This window comes from Helicoverpa zea, chromosome 31 (assembly GCF_022581195.2).
Source record: "Helicoverpa zea isolate HzStark_Cry1AcR chromosome 31, ilHelZeax1.1, whole genome shotgun sequence".
NCBI classification, from domain to species: domain Eukaryota; kingdom Metazoa; phylum Arthropoda; class Insecta; order Lepidoptera; family Noctuidae; genus Helicoverpa; species Helicoverpa zea.
Genome location: NC_061482.1, coordinates 15,211,492 through 15,231,466, shown reverse-complemented (window position 1 = coordinate 15,231,466; position 19,975 = coordinate 15,211,492). Strand labels below are relative to the sequence as shown.

At 35.5% G+C, this 19,975-nt stretch overlaps 1 protein-coding gene across 1 annotated transcript; it reads left to right on the top strand.

Moving 5' to 3' along the window:
* The first annotated feature begins 967 nt into the window (after window positions 1-967).
* LOC124644897 (rho GTPase-activating protein 1-like) lies at window positions 968-19,488 on the top strand. The gene is made up of 9 exons (XM_047184562.1): window positions 968-1,313; window positions 1,391-1,507; window positions 4,720-4,829; window positions 7,665-7,816; window positions 8,931-9,248; window positions 12,515-12,756; window positions 13,054-13,254; window positions 13,567-13,673; window positions 13,823-19,488. Exons 1-9 carry the CDS (start codon window positions 1,265-1,267, stop codon window positions 13,991-13,993), a joined length of 1,467 nt encoding a protein of 488 aa, XP_047040518.1. The 5' UTR covers window positions 968-1,264; the 3' UTR covers window positions 13,994-19,488.
* The last annotated feature ends 487 nt before the right edge of the window (window positions 19,489-19,975 follow it).

Sequence of the window (19,975 nt, the reverse complement as noted above, 5' to 3'; positions counted from 1 at the left end):
TAATGTCAGTTTTACTTCAGTTCAGCAGGACATAAAAAACAAATGGTATTGGTACCTACACAAATTTAATAGAATAATAGAAAAATGGAAAATAGAATGAATGAAACAAATCGAAAATGTAGCAAAAGGAAACAATATTAAGTTGAGGTATACTAAAAACTAGCAGTGTCCCACGGTTTCACCCGCGTAGTAGATTAAAGTTCCCATTCCTCCTCCGTAGAGTCACTTAAAAATAGAAGTTTGTTGAGCCTTTTTGGAGATAAGCGGTTTCGAATTTTTGTGATGGTACTTCCTGCTTTAGAAAATAATCGTTCTGAAGGTACTGACGTCGCAGTGATTGATATATATTCATTCTAGTGCCAATTAATATAATTTTGGGAAAACTACTTTCATATCTTCCCATTGTTTTAAGGGATCTACTGAAAGTGGCGAAACCTGTGCCGATAAGTAGTAGCTTAATTCATCCTTCATTTCAGGCTGTGATGAAGAACTTGCTTTATTATTCTGTTTTTTAGTGTGTGCCAACTTCTTATGGTGGCTCCAGAAATCAAATGTCGTTTCTTTTTTTAAGACAGAGTGTCTTAAAACATTTCAACGAGTGAGCTAGAAAGCGCTGTTAAATTAAATTCTTCATTCGATACGATACCTGGGAAAAAGTACTTATTGAGTAAAAGTATCGACTGCAAAGTATCGAGTACAAAAGTATCGGTATCGAACTGGAATGTACTCGATACCACAAAGCATCGATACTTTTTTCGTGTCCCTAAAAGTAGCTGGTTTCAACTCTCTTCACTGAATATGGTTTGTTGTTCCTGACTACTGTCTCCCTCCATACTTTACTAGAAACTTCTAGTATGCACATAAGCAACAATTTTAAGAATGGCCATATTGAGAAAACCATAGATACAAAAAGGCTTATTTGCTATGGCAGCGCCAAAGGCCAAAATTCCCCAAGTGGAATTAAAGCTGTCAGCGGTCCATAGAGCCAACCCACCCATTAAAAATAACAGATTTAAGACTTGAGATTTACTAAACGATTTCCGTAGACCTATTACGTTTAAGCGTTCGACAATATTTGTTTACCAAATGGCGTTGTATATTTAGTTAGTACATCGTGACGTAGAAAGAACATTACTAATGTGCCAACAGAGTTTTGTAAGGTTGTTGTAACATTTTGTTCGGAGGAAGTGACATTTCCCACAGCCAGTTTGGTTTACGTGCAGCAATTTTGTGATATCGGAAGCAAAAGGTTTTGGGTGTCGCAATGGAATCGGAACATCAGCCTAAGCTGAGTCCTGTGAGGGCCTTCCAAGGTACGTTTAGAGATTGTTACAGAGTGACGTAGTAATGTAAATATTTGTGTCAATGATGTTATTGTTTGACTTCCCAGTGCTTCACGGCTGCAACCCTGAGCCTGAGGAGCTGTACACCAGCCTCTCTGAGTACCACGATTACGAGCCGAGCTTAGAGTTCGATGATTCGGAACTTATTCAAACTTCAGGCCTTGGTGAGTTTACCTTAGCTCACCATCTGACTAATATTTAAAACCTTGTACTCAGTTTCAATATATACTCGAAATTAATTTAGAGTATGCACTCAACAACAGTCGTAATTTATTCTAGCTGGTGCACAATTTATTAAAAAAATTTGTTTTGTGATATTTCATCTACATATGTATTATCAAACAGGGTTGAGACTCAAATATCTTTCTAAGCATATGTCTCTCACAATATGATGCATATAATCATTGTCAAATATTTGGGCCTTGACTTGCTCACTTCAGCTTTTTCTTTAATTTTAGCTGTTGATATTTAAAAGAAATCTTCATCCAAATCTATCTACAGGCATTTATTTGATTATCAAAGTTCATAAGTATAAGATTCTAATAGGAACTTGCTAACTGGGTAGTTGCTAATGCAGAACAATGCTTGTGTTGGAGTAAGAACTTTTCCTTACCCCCATACTTAAGTGACTGAAAACAATAGTGCATTCATTTCAATTATACGGCTATGATGTAATGATACCTTTAAAGTTGAGTAATTGATTCTCTGCACATCCTTTGGAAGTAGCCATGCATTTAGAGTACACTGGTTTATCATTGCCTAGGATATTACCTGTAAAACTGTTAGGTAGCATAGCAATATGGCTACAGCATGGGAAGTGATTCAAAACTACATTAGTATAGAGTTTTACCTGATAATTTTCTAATCTTAAGCATTTTATGCCTCAATAGAATGCCATAATTGAATACTTTTTGAAACTAAGGCCCAGTCATATTCCACAATAAAGAAGAATCTAAACTTGCCACTGCTACAGCACAATTATTAAAGATATTTATTCGGAAATTTGTATTACAATTTACACATCTTCCTTATATTGATTTTCATGGATGCCTTCTGCAAATATAATCTGCTACATTGACATAGCAATTCATCCTCTGCATTGCGTTTTCCGAACTGTGCTGGGGTCGGCTTCCAGCCTAACCCAATGCAGTGATTTACAAGGAACGTTATCAGGTTCAGACTATTTGTAAAAACTGCCAAAGATGTTCAAATGACAGTGGGGACCTACAGTTTATCGTGCCCCCCGACACACAGCCATTGCCGTCTTTAAACTTAAAGTAGTATTGGTATTTGCCTGATCTGGAATCATATCCACCCTCATACTTGAGAGATTGGTTCTTTACCCTCTAGGCAACCACAACTAAAAACAAAAATTAAACAGGAAATAGTGTGAGTCAACTCATCTTCATCATTTGATGTGGTTACATATTTGTTATTAATAAACAATGACTCATTATTGTGTTATCAATGAGAGGAGATTAATTTTTAAAAGTTTCTTAATAGAACTTGCTGGGTTTTTATATCTGACACAAATATAAAAACCCAGCGAGCATGAAAATGATTTGTTTTAGTAAATAATATATTTGTTATTGTTGTGAGGTATGGCCCAAGTTAAGGCAACATAAACATTGGTTTTCTTCTTAGAACTGTGTGCTATGAACATGGATTTAAAAAAGCTGTTGTTTATGTTGCTGGGAACTTAAAGGAAAAGAACAATAATTATATTATGTACATTAATTCATGGACATGCTCTCGCTATTCTCTAAGATCAAACATTTTACTTCATAATTATTTATTTCGTAACTTAAAGTATTTGTTATTGTAGTCAAACAAGGTGATTCTTCATTGTGAACTTGGGTATATTTTAATGTTCAGGTGTTTTGGATTTTTGTACTTGTACCTAGAGCATGATTAACTGCCATTCCCAATATTTTATCTATTAATGTATTTGCTTACTAGGGATACAATATTGTCATTAGCCCCATACAAGTTATGTCAGATTACTGTCTTTAGTAAGCAAATCAACAGATACATACAAACTTAGAGTAGTATTGGTATTGGTAGAAACTTAAAATATTTTGAATGGCTGTAAACAAAGTACATGTTTTATCTTTGTATGAGTTGATTGTTGCTTTGACGTATTTTAAAAATATACAGGAAGCGTTTTGCATAAGTGCTGTCAGTCACAAAAGCGTGATTATATTCAATGATTGAAAAATTGCACAGGCTCTTAAGATATTGCATTCGTAGCACTAACTGGTGTCATGTTAGGCTTCTATTGGTGAATGTCTATTCATGTAGCACTTGATATAGTGGGCTCAGATTGGTTCTGATATTATCTTGTTGACTGACAAAATGCCTTCGTAGAAAAATGTTAGGTAGTAAATATAATGTGGAATGACCCATAAAGTATGAATGCGGTAAATAGAGATTTTTCCAACTAGCATTTTTATAGAACCAGTAATTTTGTTTCTTGATTGGGATTCGGGTGCCTAGTTCTCTTGTGATGTAAAATCGCTAATATGCATTTTAAGAGCTCTCTTATTCTTTTGATTGGAAGTCATTTTACCCAATTCACAGCAGTTTATAAACCTTCATATGATCTTCGGGTATGTTTGGAACGATTTTGAAAAGGTATTTGTCTCAGAATTGACCTTGAACAAATGAACTTTTTATTTTTTACTTCAATTTACTTATTATTGTAATTTTTGACCTTTTGAAGAAATCTTGAAGCTCGCTCTGGATTGGTGGAGACTTTTGATGTTTTATTTATAATGGTGAACCTAAGCTCTATGCGAATTTACAATATTTCAGAACCATTTTATGTCCAAGTTGACTTTGCTACACGGAAACGTTTGTAAAATTGAATATCTTATGAATGTTACGTAAGTTACATCGCGGTATAAGCTATTTAAGCCTATTTTGTAATCATAACGTGAAGATGTCATAAACCTGCCCGGGCTCTTGTCTGCTAAATACCAGAGTGTCACCTTTGCTTTGTCTAATATTACCTGCGCTGAGCAAAACAGCACAAACTATAATAGGATGAAGGCTGTCCCCATTTCCCTTCACTCCCCCTACGGAGCCAGTAAACATGGTACCTATAAATATATATCTATATATATTGATCAATAAGAATATATATGTCAATAAGAAAGTCTTTCCAATATTTTGATGATAATATATATATATATATATATATATATATATATATATATAAACTTAAAATTGGTTCTAATTTAAAAAAATATATGTAAATAGACACATAATTTGTAATCTCCAATGATTCAACATTTTTCGATACGACCTTTTTGTTATAATATACGAGTATATATATACGAGACGAGAATAAGTGCAAACGTATGTTTGTTTGCAGCGCCTCTCCCGCCCGAGCTGCTGGATATTCCTGACGATCTCCCCAGCGATGGTACCATAGAAGAGAACTTTGAAGAGGAGCTGGCGACGGCCCCTGAAGTATATGCAGAGGTATGTGCGTCATCATCGTATCAGCGGTTTAGCCTATTGTTGAACGTAAGCTTCCTCCAGAGAGCGCCAACCAAGTACATACAGTTACAGCCTTTTTACCGTCCCACTGCTGGGCACAGGCCTCCTCTCACACGGAGAAGGATTGTGCGTTAATCATCACGCTTCAATAAGGGTTGGTGATTTTAGACTTTATATGCCAGGTTTCCTCGAGATGTTTTCATTCACATTTTATCAGACATTGGTATCTATAGTTCGGCCATTCAGAGAATGCGTTCCTGACACGTCGCGATTGAACTGACGACGTAACTTTGCAATGGCGTTGCAGTTACGATAAAAATATTTTTGCTGGTTGTTTACCGTTTTAACAATTGAGGAGCATTAAAACAACATTATTATATCAATAATCAATGAATGTAGTTACGTCGTCAGTTCAATCGCGACGTGTCAGGAACGCATTCTCTGAATGGCCGAACTATAGTTACTTAGATACTTAGAAAGTACATACAGTCGAACTCACGTGCTCATAAATGAGAGGCCACCACGACTTTTTTTAACCAAGTACATAAATGAGTTGAATTATTGCGTATTAACCACCGGTAGGCTCCTCTATATAAATAGCGCGCCCTTTTGTTGCGTGTTGGTCATCATAATACAATTTTGACAGTAAGTCTGCATGATCTTTTCCCTATTTTGCCCACTAAACCTCCTCTACCCAGTAACCTGGGATACCTCTTAGTAAGACTGGTTGTCAGACTTCTGGTTTCTGTCTTTAACATCTGCCAAAAATGTTCAGATACTATCCTGGACCCACCAATTCAAAGGAAGGACAGTAGGTAATGAGAAGTTGAAACATTCAAAACAAAATTACACTGACAGACTGGTTGTATCTAATAAGAGGTGCGATAAATATCTGATACCTGTATGAATGTCAAAAGAAGTGACGACAAGGCCCTTTGATTCTGTCGAATATTAAATTGAGTACGATATGATAATGACAAGCCAACACGTCTATTTTGAGGCTATGATTATAGGCCGTGCTTCTATCTTCTATTGCTCTATTTTATGCCTTCAAAAGGTTTTAGATTTTAGAGGTCAGACCTCTACAATAATAACACCTTTCCATGTTTACTTACGAAAAAAAAAACATACCGGCCGAATTGAGAATCTCCTCCTTTTTGGGAAGTCGGAAAAACACCTGTCCTATTTGATCTTTCCCCGGCCCCTAAAATCGATGGGATATATATGGGATGGGATACTTCTAACCCCGAATTTAAAGCTAGCGAAGCCGCGGGCACAGTCTAGTTTACTCTATAATTGGCTGGCATCCTTCCGTCTGCACTACGCATATAGATATGCAATTTTCTCGATACAATAACTGCACTATTATACGGACTACAGCCTGCAGTTCAGACATAGACACGAAACAATGCAGTAACGTTCACAAAAATACTTGCATTTAATTAATTAGCCTTGAGATCTGAATTTGTTATAAAGGAGTGCTATTAGACCAAATTGTTAGTGATTGTGACAAAGTAAAACGGTGATTTTTTATTGGTTTCGGAAAACGTTCAGGCTATTTGATCTGTCTTTAAATTCAATTGCAAATTGCTGATGAATATTTTATTTAATATTTATATTGATAATACATACTGGATTATCAATATCTAATACAAATGTAGCTATTTCCATCTATGTAATACAATGTAAAATGTGGAGTAACTTATACGCGCAATAATATGAGACACTCACACTGACGCACTGACAATTAACATTAATTAAATTTTAAAAGACCTTTTTCAAACATATGACATTGGCTAGGAATGTCGGGAAAAGTGTAGCTTTCCAGCAGTAAAACAATTTTCCAATTCGGTGCAGTAGTTTCGTCAACCTTTAGGGTTTAAACAAAAAATGTTTCCTCTTTATTATTTATTTTATTTTATTTATAGCATGGATTATGCGTAGCATAAGACACAACAGATGCTACGACACAGCGTAGCATTTTTCTCGTAGCATATTGAAGAAATTCACACGACCTTTTGCTATTAAATAAAAAAACAAGACATTTACTATATTGCGAAATAATGACATTGGCATTGAAAAACTTGCTAATAAACACATGTTTTTGATCGATCTGTTTACTTAAGTTGCAGTTTGAAGCAAACTTTCTTATGAATAAGGAATTGATAATGGTGTAGATAAGTATAGGTTGTGTTTAACTTACAAAGTCGTACGTTAAGGTGAAGTCGATACATGCGAATATTATGTGCTTGCGATATACCCAACAACAGACAACAGACTTTATCTATACTAATATTATGAAGAGGAAAACTTTGTTTGTTTGGTTGTAATGGATAAACTCAAAAACTACTGGACCGATTTTAAATATTCTTCCCACCATCCATACCATTAGAAAGCTATGTTATCTGCGAGTAACATAGGCTATATTTTATCCCGGTGCGGGCAGTAGCTCCCACGGGACGCGGGTGAAATCGCGGGAAAACGACTAGTGAGAAATAAATTGACGGTATTATTCTAAGAAATTAAAAATGAAGCCAGTCTGTAGCATCTAGTAGCATTGTCACATCTCAATACTTGAAGTTCTTCCTAAGCCGTTTCTACAGTCGATGTTGGATTCTACGCTCGGTAAACCTACTTATAACATACAAAACTACCAATTTAAAAACCAGATTATAATGAACGTGAAAAGTTTGAATGCGCGAATATCTGAACAAAATACACTCACAGTTGGGAAACTGTAGTTTCTGTGGCTAGCAATGGCTATATTTATCCAGTTACATGGAACAGCTGTTTAATAATAATTATGTTTGTGTTCAGATCTCGTCGTCGGCAGAGGATTGCTTCGCGGAGCTGAACGGCACTGGTCTCGTGGAAGTGGTGGGGGATGACGAGGTGGGCAGGCGTATCATAGTGGTGTCGGCCTGCAGGCTGCCCCCCAGCAAGGACTTGCACCCTGATAAATTACTTAGGTATGTACTTCTTCGTACAAGCTGTCAGTGAACATCTTCGGCAGTCGTTACGGGTAGTCAGAGGCCAGTAAATCTGACACTCGTCTTACCAAGGGTTATTGGGTTGCCCGGGTAACTGGGTTGAGGAAGTCAGATAGGGCAGTCGCTCCTTGTAAAACACTGATACTCAGCTGCATCCTGTTAGACTGGAAGCCGACCCCAAACTTAGTTGGCAAAAGGCTCGGAATATGAAGATGATGTACTTTTTCGTACTATCTTAAGGAATCATATAAGACATATAAGACATATAAGACTGAAAATCCGTCGAGCATATCGTAAATGTATGATGACGCACTAATGCATAATCGGATAGGAGTGAATGATTTAATGTTTTATCGTATATTTTTGTTTTGGCGTTACGCCACTGATATACTCGACGCGTGGTTCCTTCAGATATGAACCTTACCCTAAGGTATGCAACATAGTCAGATTTTTTATAAAACAATCAGTTATATCTAAATTAATGTGTATCATTGGTTAGATTTTTGATTGGTTATTAATTTTGGGTCGCAACTAGCACCTGAGATTGCTATTACACATTTTACAAAAATATTAGATAATTAAGATAACTAGTTGTTTACCTGCGGTTTCACCCTCGTCTCTGGGCAACTTCTTTCTTGTTGCTCGGGGATAGTGTGGCTTACCAACAGTGAAAGAATTTTTTATATCGGTTACAGTACAGTACGGTACGGTAGTCGGTACGGTACAAGCAAAAAATATGTTACATTTTGTGCGTATAATAATAAAGTCGCATGAACTTGATAAACAACCTAAACCTTCTGATGGATCCTTGAACTACAAGCTAAAACATGACCAACTTTATAAAGCTGACCCCTTGAAGGTTGGCGCTTCAGTAGTCCACCATAGACTATGGTTTATTCAATGTTGACCTCGTTTCAGTTCATACACTGGTAGAAGTCTGTTTTTACCTTTATAGGCCCACTTTATAATTCTATCGAAGTTTGAATGAATTTGTATAAATAATTACTGTGTTGACACCCGGTTTATTATTTCTTTATATAGGATGTTTTATCATTTGCCATAAAATAAAATTGGTTATGATTCTTCGTTCCAGGTACCTGATGTTTACACTAGACAAATACGTGGAACAAGACTACAGCGTGGTATACTTGCACTGCGGCCTCACAAGCAAAAACAAACCGCCTCTATCTTGGCTGTGGAAGGCCTACAAGGCTTTCGATAGAAAATACAAGAAGAATCTAAAAGCTTTATACTTAGTACATCCAACGAATTTCATTCGCATAGTATGGCAGATGCTGAAGCCGGCGATTAGCGTCAAGTTTGGAAGGAAAATGATGTACGTCAATTACTTGCATGAGCTGCAGCAGTATATGAATCTGGATAAGCTGTGCATACCTGACGCCGTCCTTGAGTAAGTACATTATTTTACTGTTTTAATCTATTTATTGCTGTGTCAGTCTAACTACATTTTAATCTCAAACTATAGTTTTCATTTACCCCCTTCGCTGTTCCTCCTTCTAAAATCCGTCACTCTTTTAAAATTGCGTTCCACAGGTATCAATCATGAGTGTCAAGCAAACTAAACATATAATTAAAAAAAAACAACAGTAAAATTATTAGTTCTATAAACCGGCCAAATAAAGTTAATACTGTATTTAATCGAAGCTACAAGTGTGCAACGTGCTTTAGAGAAATGCACCGGACAGTGTATCGTGAGAACGACCCCGTGTTACAATCGTAGAATCGGAGCCTTACCGTTTACACAACTCACCCCGCGGTCACTCCGGCCAAACTCTCGTACAAAGTCACGCGGATAAGTCTTTTTTTATTAATTAATAATTTATATTAATTTTAATAATATTTAAAATCGGTGAATCATATTTTGTTTTAAATATTATTTAAAACTGAAAAGACGCGTTTATAAAAAAAAAAAATATGTAGTGGCAATGTAATGTAGTCGTGTAAAAATTACCGCGGAAATAATAAATGCATATAGTGCTAAAAGTTACGTTGTTAAATTTATGTAAAGTTTATAATAAATTGAAGCTTTTAGCAATTTTCTATAAAAATTGTTTGAAGTAGTGAAGCAGTTTCTAAAGCTCACTCATTAAGTTGTGGGTTCCAGTACCAACCTGGAATGTGGCTACATAGTTTTGCAAAAAGTTGCCTTTTGTGACATGACATTGGAGACAAATTAAAATTGCGAGTGTGATGGGTTATAGTACTTATTCGGGTGATATTTTCTAAATAAGAAAATATCTCATCTGCCATTAGCCTTTTCCCAACTATATTCGGTCGGTTTCCAGTCTATGTACGCAGCTGAGAACCGGTGTTTTATATGGTGCGACTGTCTATCTGACCTCCACAACCCAGTTACCCAGGCAACCCTGTTGGGTTGCGCCCTTGGTAAGACTTGTTTTCTTACTTTCTGGCTGACTAACCCGTAACCGTACCGTCAAAAATATTCAATCGACAGCCAGGAGCCATGAGTCTATCGTGCTTTCCGAAAAACGGAAGAACTCTTTATGACAAGATGGTTTCCCATCTACGAACCAAACGGGCCAAGCGTTGCTTACCCTTATGATCGATCGATCCTCTCTTTGGTTTGATTTAAACACGAATGAAAAAAAATTTGAGTACTATTTTTTTCATTTACAAAAGTATAGTTTTACTTTAAAACTTTTCCAAGTTTTCAACTTTCCCATAATTATAGTGCAGTGATGGACGTCCTACTATTAATCAATAAAAACTTTGACAACCAGTAATGATATGCTATCAGATATTACTGTCTATTATTTAAAAGTCATAATTAAAAAATCGTCTGATTTTATATTTATCGTATGAAATATTCACCTAACAGCCAGTTTCTTCATCAAAAGTTAAAGCCAAAGTAAAAGTCAAAGTAATGTCTAAAGTAAAAGTAACGGTCAAATTCAATTTTTCTATTAGTTTTGCTGTCACTTTAGCCTTGAAAAAACGTATTTGACCGTTACTTTTACTTTAGACATTACTTTAACTTTAACTTTTGATGAAGAAACTGGCCGTTACTGTCGTATCTACTGAACAAACGACTAATATTTGATAACATTTTTCCAAATATATTTCTGAAGTACATAGTAACTATATTATTCAAGAAGGAAACATTTCCACAAAATGACCTTTAGGATAATTTCAAGTTGGAGGTTTCGTGTCGGTGCATCAACGGCCGACTCGAGCTGTCCAATTTAGAAGAACCCTTAAAATATCAATTGGTCGAACACGGACAGTTACAGAAATAAGCATGTTAAAGGCCAATTCCATGGAGCCAACCTTCACCTTTAGATATTTGCTAGTAATGCAACAAATCACATATGTAGTTCAAACTAACCAGTGGTCCGACCCAATAAATAATTCAGCTGAATATTGAACGGTGTCTTGACTGACACATCGATGAAAGGATGCAGTCGATTAATTTTAAATAGAACTGATTAACACGCAGGTATCGACCAATCGATAACTAGTAGAATCAGAAAGTACTTTTTCCGAGAATTTAAATTCAACGATTTTGATAGCTGTTAGGGTTAGGGCTTCAAAGCATGTCGTGTCAAAGCTTACGAGTAAGTGCATTGATGACCTGTGCTCTGTTCATTGACCGCCTTTCTTACTTATTATCGATTCCATAATCGTCCTTACTCGATTCACAATTACGTGTACATTAATTTGTCTCCTTGTAACATCAGAAACTCACTGCGCTTAAAAGAAAATAAAAAAGAATTTCCTGACTGATTTATTACAGTTGACTAGCATACCTATACTGTATACCTACAGACAAATTAAGCTCTATAAATCTCTTGTAAACAAGTTAACAAAAACTGTAGCTTGTAACCTTCAAATAAGGTTGAAGATCTAGTTGCCTAAACAGAAAGTGAAAATGGGAGATCAGTCAGCTTCTTATTCTGCTAAAGAAGCAGAAAAAATAGCGAATTCAAAAACCGAGGAAGCTCATGGCGGTATCCCTAAAAAGGTACCGATTCCTAAGAATGTTCAGTGGGCTGCTTTGCTGAATGAAACTGCCCCATTAGTAGAATCGGGGCAAAGAGAAGAAACGTTGCCCATGGCCGGCGAAGAGTCGCTGGACTCGAAACCAGGTCAGGTCACTGCATTATCGAATAATGCCAAGTTACCGGGTGTGAAAAAAGTCACCGCCCATTTGTTGCCTGGCCCAAAGAAAGCGCAAGCGACGGCCTTGCCAAATACTAAGAACATACAAGATACGAAAAAGGATGAGGGAGTATCTAAATCTGCCAACTCTCAAGAGGCATCAACTGCTATACAAGATCAGGCAACCGTTTTGATCGATAGTATTGAAGGCCTTCTAGGCATGAAAATAGACCAATCTGCATTGCCATACGACGTCGAAGTGCTGGTAGGCGAAACTCAAGATCCGTCCAAGAACTTATCGACTATCGATGAAGAGGGAGATGCAGCTCTAGACGAAGCCACAGGCTTTGATATGGACCACGATGGTTTACAGAATTTGCAGCTCAATGACTTAGCTGGAATCCCTTCAACATCTGCTGGTATCACTGAAAAACGATGGTGTGTAATCCCCACGCTTACTTTCCTTCCTTACGTCCTTCCTTTTCCCTTTGCTCAATATTTTCTTCAAAGACTAAAAAGTGAAAATCTTTGTTGTAGGTATGATAAATTGTTGCTGTCCAAGAACCCCAGGGCCGCGGAGTCGGCCCGTCAGAACACAGTTCCTACGGAAACGTCACCAGTAGCGAAGTACAAAAAGAAACCGAAGAGCAGCCTGTCTCCGCCCCCTACGCAGCAGTTCGGCGTCTCACTGGCGTTTATAAAAGAGAACAATACAAACATGGTCGGAGCTATCCCTCCGGTCGTACGGCAGTGTGTCGAGTTCCTGTCACAGCCCGATGGTAAGTGGATGCTATATTTCGTTACCTTTGTCTACTATCTGATCTGAAATCTATCACATAACGAAAAGCGATCTAAGAAAAAGTTGAACCTAAGAGTATCTAAATCAGGGCCCGGGAAAGCGTAATTTTCTTCACCTATCTTGGGAACAAATAGTTTGACATAACTTATGTATAGGTACACTTTATACAACTATATATATACTTTATTCAATCTCAAATCAACAGACATACATATTATACAAATCCACCGATAAACAATTACTTACTTAACTACATCAATTAAATACATCCCACCAGCTTTAGAAACGGAGGGCATATTCCGTCGCTCGGCGAACATGTCGGTCATCAAGGAGTTACAACGTGCCTGCAACAGGGGCGAGCCTCTGAGGTTCAGGAATGACCCTCATAACGCTGCGGTGCTTCTAAAGACCTTCTTCCGCGACCTGGAGGAACCATTGCTCACCTTCGACTTGTATGACGAGATTATGGATTTCCAGAGTATGTTTTATTTCATGCTTTTGATTTTTTACTAATGTCCAAGCTGGGTGATAATACGATAGTGATTACTGAAAGTTTTGCCCCGCTCTATGCGAATTATGGTAATTTCTAATAATATTTTGCTAGCGCTATTTTAAATATCCAGACTGCCTTAAGGTGTTTTCTGAATTTGTTACTCTCTTGTATACAATACCCGGATAAAAAAGTCCTTTTATCTTTTGTCAAGCTCCAAGTACAATCTAATATTATTGTATCTTTGTATAAGTCCGGATAGTAATAACCAGACCAACTAACTTATTTGAATGTTTTCAGACTGGTCCGCCCGAGACAAGCCGAGAAAAGTGAAGATTTTGATCCTCGAGCGACTGCCGTTAGACAACTACAAGTTGTTGAAATACGTGTTCCAGTTCTTATGGAAGGTTTGTGCTTTCTTTATTAATTTTGGTCCTAAGATTTATGAAAAAAAGCTTTTAAATGTTACCTACGTTACGATTTTTTATTTGACACACACGCCACTCATAAGTTGCAAGTTGCAATTTCTTCTAACACATATATTTTTGTCTCCCAGGTTCAAGATAGGAGTTGTCTGAACAAAATGACGACAAATAACCTCGCAGTGGTCTTCGGGCCCAACTTGGCTTGGCCCCCGAATGGCCAGATGTCGCTACTGTCCATAGCTCCTATCAACAACTTTACAGATTTCCTCTTAGCACATCAGGAGTCCATATTCATCATCTAAACACTTCTATCAAACAATGCCTGTAACATTGTCTGTATGCAAACATAGATGTGAATATTTGAGAAATGTTGAATTAGAAATGCCAAATTTTTGTTAGAACCTTAAACGGTAGGCTATGTTAACTTGACATTCTGCTGTACACAGCTGTACTTTATTTATTTATACGCTAAACTTGAAAATCGGATTTACACAATAGTTTTGGTAATTTTCATTTTTTTTGCTTATTGTTTATATATTTGCATAATATATATGCATAATGTTTGTGTTTATATGTGAAATGTATTTCTTGTTGCGACTTTTCAATATATGTAATTTTTGAAAGACGCTTATTAATGATGCATGTGCCAGTTAGCTTTGACCCCCTCCAATCAAAAATAGAAAAAAAATATGAGTGATTTCATAAATCACTACTAGTCACTTAATCCGACTCAGTGTCAGCAATATTAAACTGCTTCCTTGACAATCGCTATGAAATACTGCTTTTGCTTTTTACTACCAATAATAATACAAATACACAACTTTATATTCTTCTATAGAGTACTCTCTACTACTTTACTAATCTATGTAAAAAAATATCGTAAACTATGCATAATATTTGGTAAACCAAAATAATAATAAAAAAACATGTTAAAGAGCTGTTAATTTGCACAAATATTAATAAATATGCAATTCAATAAATCTATTGCATTCTACTATGGGTAGAAATTATATAATGTCCATAAAGAATCAATGTCAATGCAATATTCATAACGACTGGATAAATAACAGTGCGCTTTCATTTACGCTATTTAGGGAACGGGGTGAATCGATAAAACTTAACCTCGATTGCGTATACTTTTAATCGATTACCGCTTATTAACGTTGTGTGCAAAACGCTTGACCTTTCACGAAGACATGTAATTGACTAATTAAAGCTTCTAGCTCGATATTATTTATGCTATAATTATTATAAAAGTTGCAACTTCATGACTTACTATAAAACTGATGATAGTGTAGACTGCATGCAAAGGAACACAGGTTCACGCACAAGTTATACATGCGTTATTAGCGGCTGGGATGTACAAATTTTGTTTTCAATTGTTGTAAGATTCGATAAAATTCTATTGTCCGAGAGGTAGCGTTGCAAATACGAAAGTCAGAGCTAGTTGATATGTAAAAAATGTGACATCTTAAATTTTACTTATAGAAACTAGACGTAATAGTGCTGAAAACAGACGCAAGGAATAAATAGTTTTCCCAAAGTAAAGTTCAGCTGTTCGCATTCACTTTTAAAGAAACTTGATGTGCTAAAATAACGTTAGAAGCGACAGAAAAAGTGTAGAATCGACACAGCAGAGGTAGACTTCTGGACCATATTAGCACCACCATAAATGCAATGGGCTCAAGATCTTTCTATGGCATCTCTAAATCCGAACAAGTGGTAACGAAGAGTTTTCATGCAGTCTCTTACCAATTCTTCTCCAAGAGACCAACTCCTTGGAACCGTGCAACTAGCTTGACTTTTCATAAGAACTTGGACGAATTTATGGATTGGCGTAAAACACTACCTTCGCACCGCCTCCCGGACTATGACCTGCGTTTAAATTACATATAATCGAGGTTCAATATTATGTTACGGATTCATTTCATTGAAAGGCACGAGGAACATAAAGGTTCGTTACAATTTCCACGGCAGAAGATTTCTTTTCAAATGTTTAGCTTTATAAAATACACTGGCTAGATAAAAATGAGGTTTGCATACTTAATGCCTTCTTTTCACGGTTCAGAATAGTATATGTTCTTAGACCAGCATGATTGGTGGTCACGTATACCTTTGTCAAAATTAAATATTCTCATAATGTAACTTGGCATTCAAATAAATCATTCCTTTTTTATTACGTATTGTTTACACGTAATTTCCGGCACTTGTATGCGGCATTTATCTACAACCGTTTGCGTTTATTCCAAACTTTAAAATTTAATGGGAGGTTTTCTTTTTGAGGATTTAAAAAGCAATAGTTTTTTAAAACTCGTTAGATGACGTTTTACCTGCTACTGGGCTTTAGCCAAAACGCCAAGACTTCTGCACAAATTGTTCTCAAAATCTCTTGGTACGGACTACGGAAAGAATTTTGTTATAAGGCCTCAAAATTATGACATTGCTAAGATATGATCCTTGCAGTAACGTACCAAGAACAGCGCCATCTAACCAGCAGCTAGGTAAATAATTTTAAAAAAAATAAAATCTCTCATTCATATGGGATGATCAGTTTGTTATTTGGTAAGAAAATCTTTTTCTTTGACTCGAAGTGTTACACTTGATAAATGCCGAGGAAAAATGGTTTTGTTGCTAAATTATTTCGCAAATTGCAATGGACTGATAGAAATTAATGGATCTGAAGATACAGGACTGTGGTCGTGTAGATGTAGGATGGAATTCTTACGGGCTACAATTCTGAGTAAACCTTCTATATCTCATTGACAATACAAGTGGTTGATCCCACAACTATGTATATTTAAACATTTTAACAGATATTGGTACATTGACGATTGTAGCCCGTATGATCTTATTAAATATCAAAGTTTATACAACTTTTGATATTGTCTTCTTGTACTTTGTCTTGTAGTATAATAAATGATAAAAATGATTTTAATATGTAAAATAATATGACTATTAACACATAATGTACCTTACCTATGTTTGTATGGGGTTGATGGGGTAAATTAAATCTAGTGTCCCATTGATGTAGACATTAAGTTTATCTGAAGTAGATTTATAATAAGTTATTATTCTTTAATTATGTTATCTGATTGAGGTTTGCAAACCCGTAAGGCCATGTTCACACTATGTCGTTAGGGTTGTATTATTGTTCACCTGTTTCCATAATCAAGACTTGATATACAACTGATATCTGTCCGTTCACGTACTAATCTTAACTAATATTTGATATTTTGTGTGCAGAAGCTATTGGTGCACTTTTATAACTTGATAATTACTAGCAATTACAATAATATCGGTCTTTATGGCAAAGTGGGAATATGGGCTTAAGCAAAGTACCTGTAGTGTGTTCAATGCAATGTAGGCGTATGAAGTGACTTTTTGAACGCACTGTACTAAGATAAGTGTTATTTAAGGTACGGGTGTGAAGCCGACTGCAGCAAACGACATGTCGAAGTGCTATGTCACCACTGGACATGTCAAACATGAGTATTCCAGCGTTGGTATCCAGTGACATACGGTGACCGACGTATTTGAGAACAGTCGGTGGCAATACGATACCCTTATTTAACTGGTGACCCTTGTAATACGTTTTTTTTGACTGTGTGCAATTTGTCGGATTATAATAAACTCCTTCAAAAGTATGCTGATTATAAGGAGGTTTAGGGCTTCTTATAGTTCCAGAAACCAGTCTTGCAAGGACATGTCGCTTGCTGCAGTTACGCGTCCCTCGTACCTTTATCAAGGCTTACTTCGCGAAGGATAACATATGGAAATTATAATTAAATAGAATTAATATTAAGATTGTATACCAAAAATAACAAAGAGTAGTGGTTATATAGTTTTAAAAACACATCTTTATTAGTAAATCAACAACGTTATGTATGTAACGGTATCATAGGTGTTTAGGGCCTCTTTATTAATATTTCATTGGTTAGTATTTTATTATTTAAAACCAGTACATGTGTGCTACGTAGGATGTAATCTCTTCTGCAATTTGATCTGTTTGAGATTTTTTTTATGTAAGTTCAAAGAATTTTGTGGAAACGGTAAGAAGAGTAGAATTATTACTGGAAAGGTTTATATTTTATTTCTTTATTGTTCAGATCAATCAGATAATTAACATTAGGTATTAAAATATAATTTATAGAATATGAATATTTATAGAAATGGTTTCACGAATTCGCACTCAATGTTGATATCAAATATTATATACAAAATATATGCAGGTAAAATGTTGTTTGATAAGTAATGTAATAAATAACAATTCAGAATGTTTTATACTGCATATGATGAAAATAACGTTTTTGCATATGAATAGTATGTAGTTGATATAAACGTGACAAGTTGACCGGGGTTCATTATGCAATAATGCCCTGACTGGAGCATAATCTTTCTATTAAGCCAGTTAACTCGCCAATTTGTGACTCCGATGCAAGCTTGTAATATTTTCGAATTATTATTCTGTATCGGTTTTGATTTCCAAGCAATTTATTATCTTCGTTAAACTACCAGATAATAGGGCACTACTTCCTATGCTAAATGTTTGCACAATTAAATTGACGACAAAAAATATCTGCCTAGTAGTTTTGGAAATAAATTGCAACATCCTGTAGCATTATGGATAAGAATATGGATTTTATACTGTTTTCAGCGTGCATATCTATGTGCTATCCATATATATGTATCTATGTCTTGATATAAAACAAATCAAAAGCTGAAAAACCGTGCCATTGTTAAAAAGTAGCATAATAATGATTATACAAGTCACAAAATATATCACGTTATATAAAGTAATAAAGAATATTGTCAAATAATGTGCCCGTAAATTAGATATGTATTGAAATTTATATCGACTACTCATGTTGTAAATAGAAAATTAATAGATTTATCAATAGTTTGTAATTGTTTCCGTGAAATGTCGGAAGATGGCGCTTTGTCTAATGACAAGCGAAGTGGGTCGGCGTGTGAGTCAGACTCGCATCGGACCGGTTTGTCGAGCACAATTATTTAAAAAATGAAAGTAACTGTACGTCATAAACATCGGAGCAAGCTTACAGTTATTACTATCGAGATACCGCCATACATACAGATGAACAATAACCCCATTTCGGGTTAAGTATTATTTTAAAACGCGTTTAAAATACCGCGTTTATATATATGTACATGTATATTTAATTATAATATTAGTTATCATTCCATGAGGAAACTATCTTTTTGTTGTATAAAACAACGAAATTATTTAGCACTTGAAAGTAAATTTATGTGTAACCGGAAAGGGTATTTATAATGGCCTGTTTTGCTACGTGTTAACATTCGGTTATTACTTGTCTATCAGATAAGTTCATAACGTTAAATACTGAATTTATTTGGTATTTGAAGCACGCCTGCTAAAGGCCCTTAGCTAATAAAAATCTAATAGATGGTGTTTATTTCGTTGGATTATTTCTATAGCTTTATGAAAGCTATAGGCTTACTAATAAAATTGTATAGTATACAACTGAAAAAAAATGTTCAAACTTTTTCACATTTATAACAGACCTACCTATCTAAACATTCCTTTTGTGCAACTTTATATCCGTACCACTATACATAAAAGGTTTCATAAAATTATATAGGCAAATCATCATTGACTCTATACAGTTTTTATTATAGAAGTACCTATTGTCTAAAATCTATCTTTTCTTTAATTTAGACGTAGTTTTGTATTTTTAGAGTTAATTGTTTAAATATTAATATATAACTGTTAACAAAATAAAACACTGTAATAACTTGAATAAAAAATACATAGTACCAAGGTAATTTCTATTATTTTCAGCATCTCTAGTAAACCTTTTTACAGCGCGTGTATAATCATCGGCAAGGATATTGAGCCCTGACCTTCACCTGCGCAGAAGTGATTTATTGGTTTATTGCCCTTAAGTGTACAGTGCGCAAAGCGATCTCCACTCTTCCGCCGAGAGCTCATTATCCGTTCCGATAACTATACATGATATGAACTGCACCAGTAACCAAAAAGTACGCCAAGTTCAAAATAATAAGTAACTTATCTAATCTCATCAATAATATTCAGAACTTTGATGAGTTCCCACCCAACTAGCAACAGTTGAGTGCTGGTAAAAATTACAACTGCATTGTTAAATTGTAAAACAAAATGTAAGTGTGAATAAATAGGTAAATAAAAATAAATATACTTCCGTCATAGCTTACGTACCATAGAGTAAAATGTACTGAAATGGAAACTGACAAAGGTTCTTTTTGTTAAATTTTTATGTAAAAAAAAA

Excerpts from the sequence above, each read along its gene's own strand:
- LOC124644897 (XM_047184562.1), top strand. The coding sequence starts at position 1,265 with ATGGAATCGGAACATCAGCCTAAGCTGAGTCCTGTGAGGGCCTTCCAA. Across the intron at positions 9,249-12,514 it reads ATACCTGACGCCGTCCTTGA|GTATGATAAATTGTTGCTGT; the intron begins GTAAGTACATTA and ends TCTTTGTTGTAG. Across the intron at positions 13,255-13,566 it reads CGAGATTATGGATTTCCAGA|ACTGGTCCGCCCGAGACAAG; the intron begins GTATGTTTTATT and ends GAATGTTTTCAG.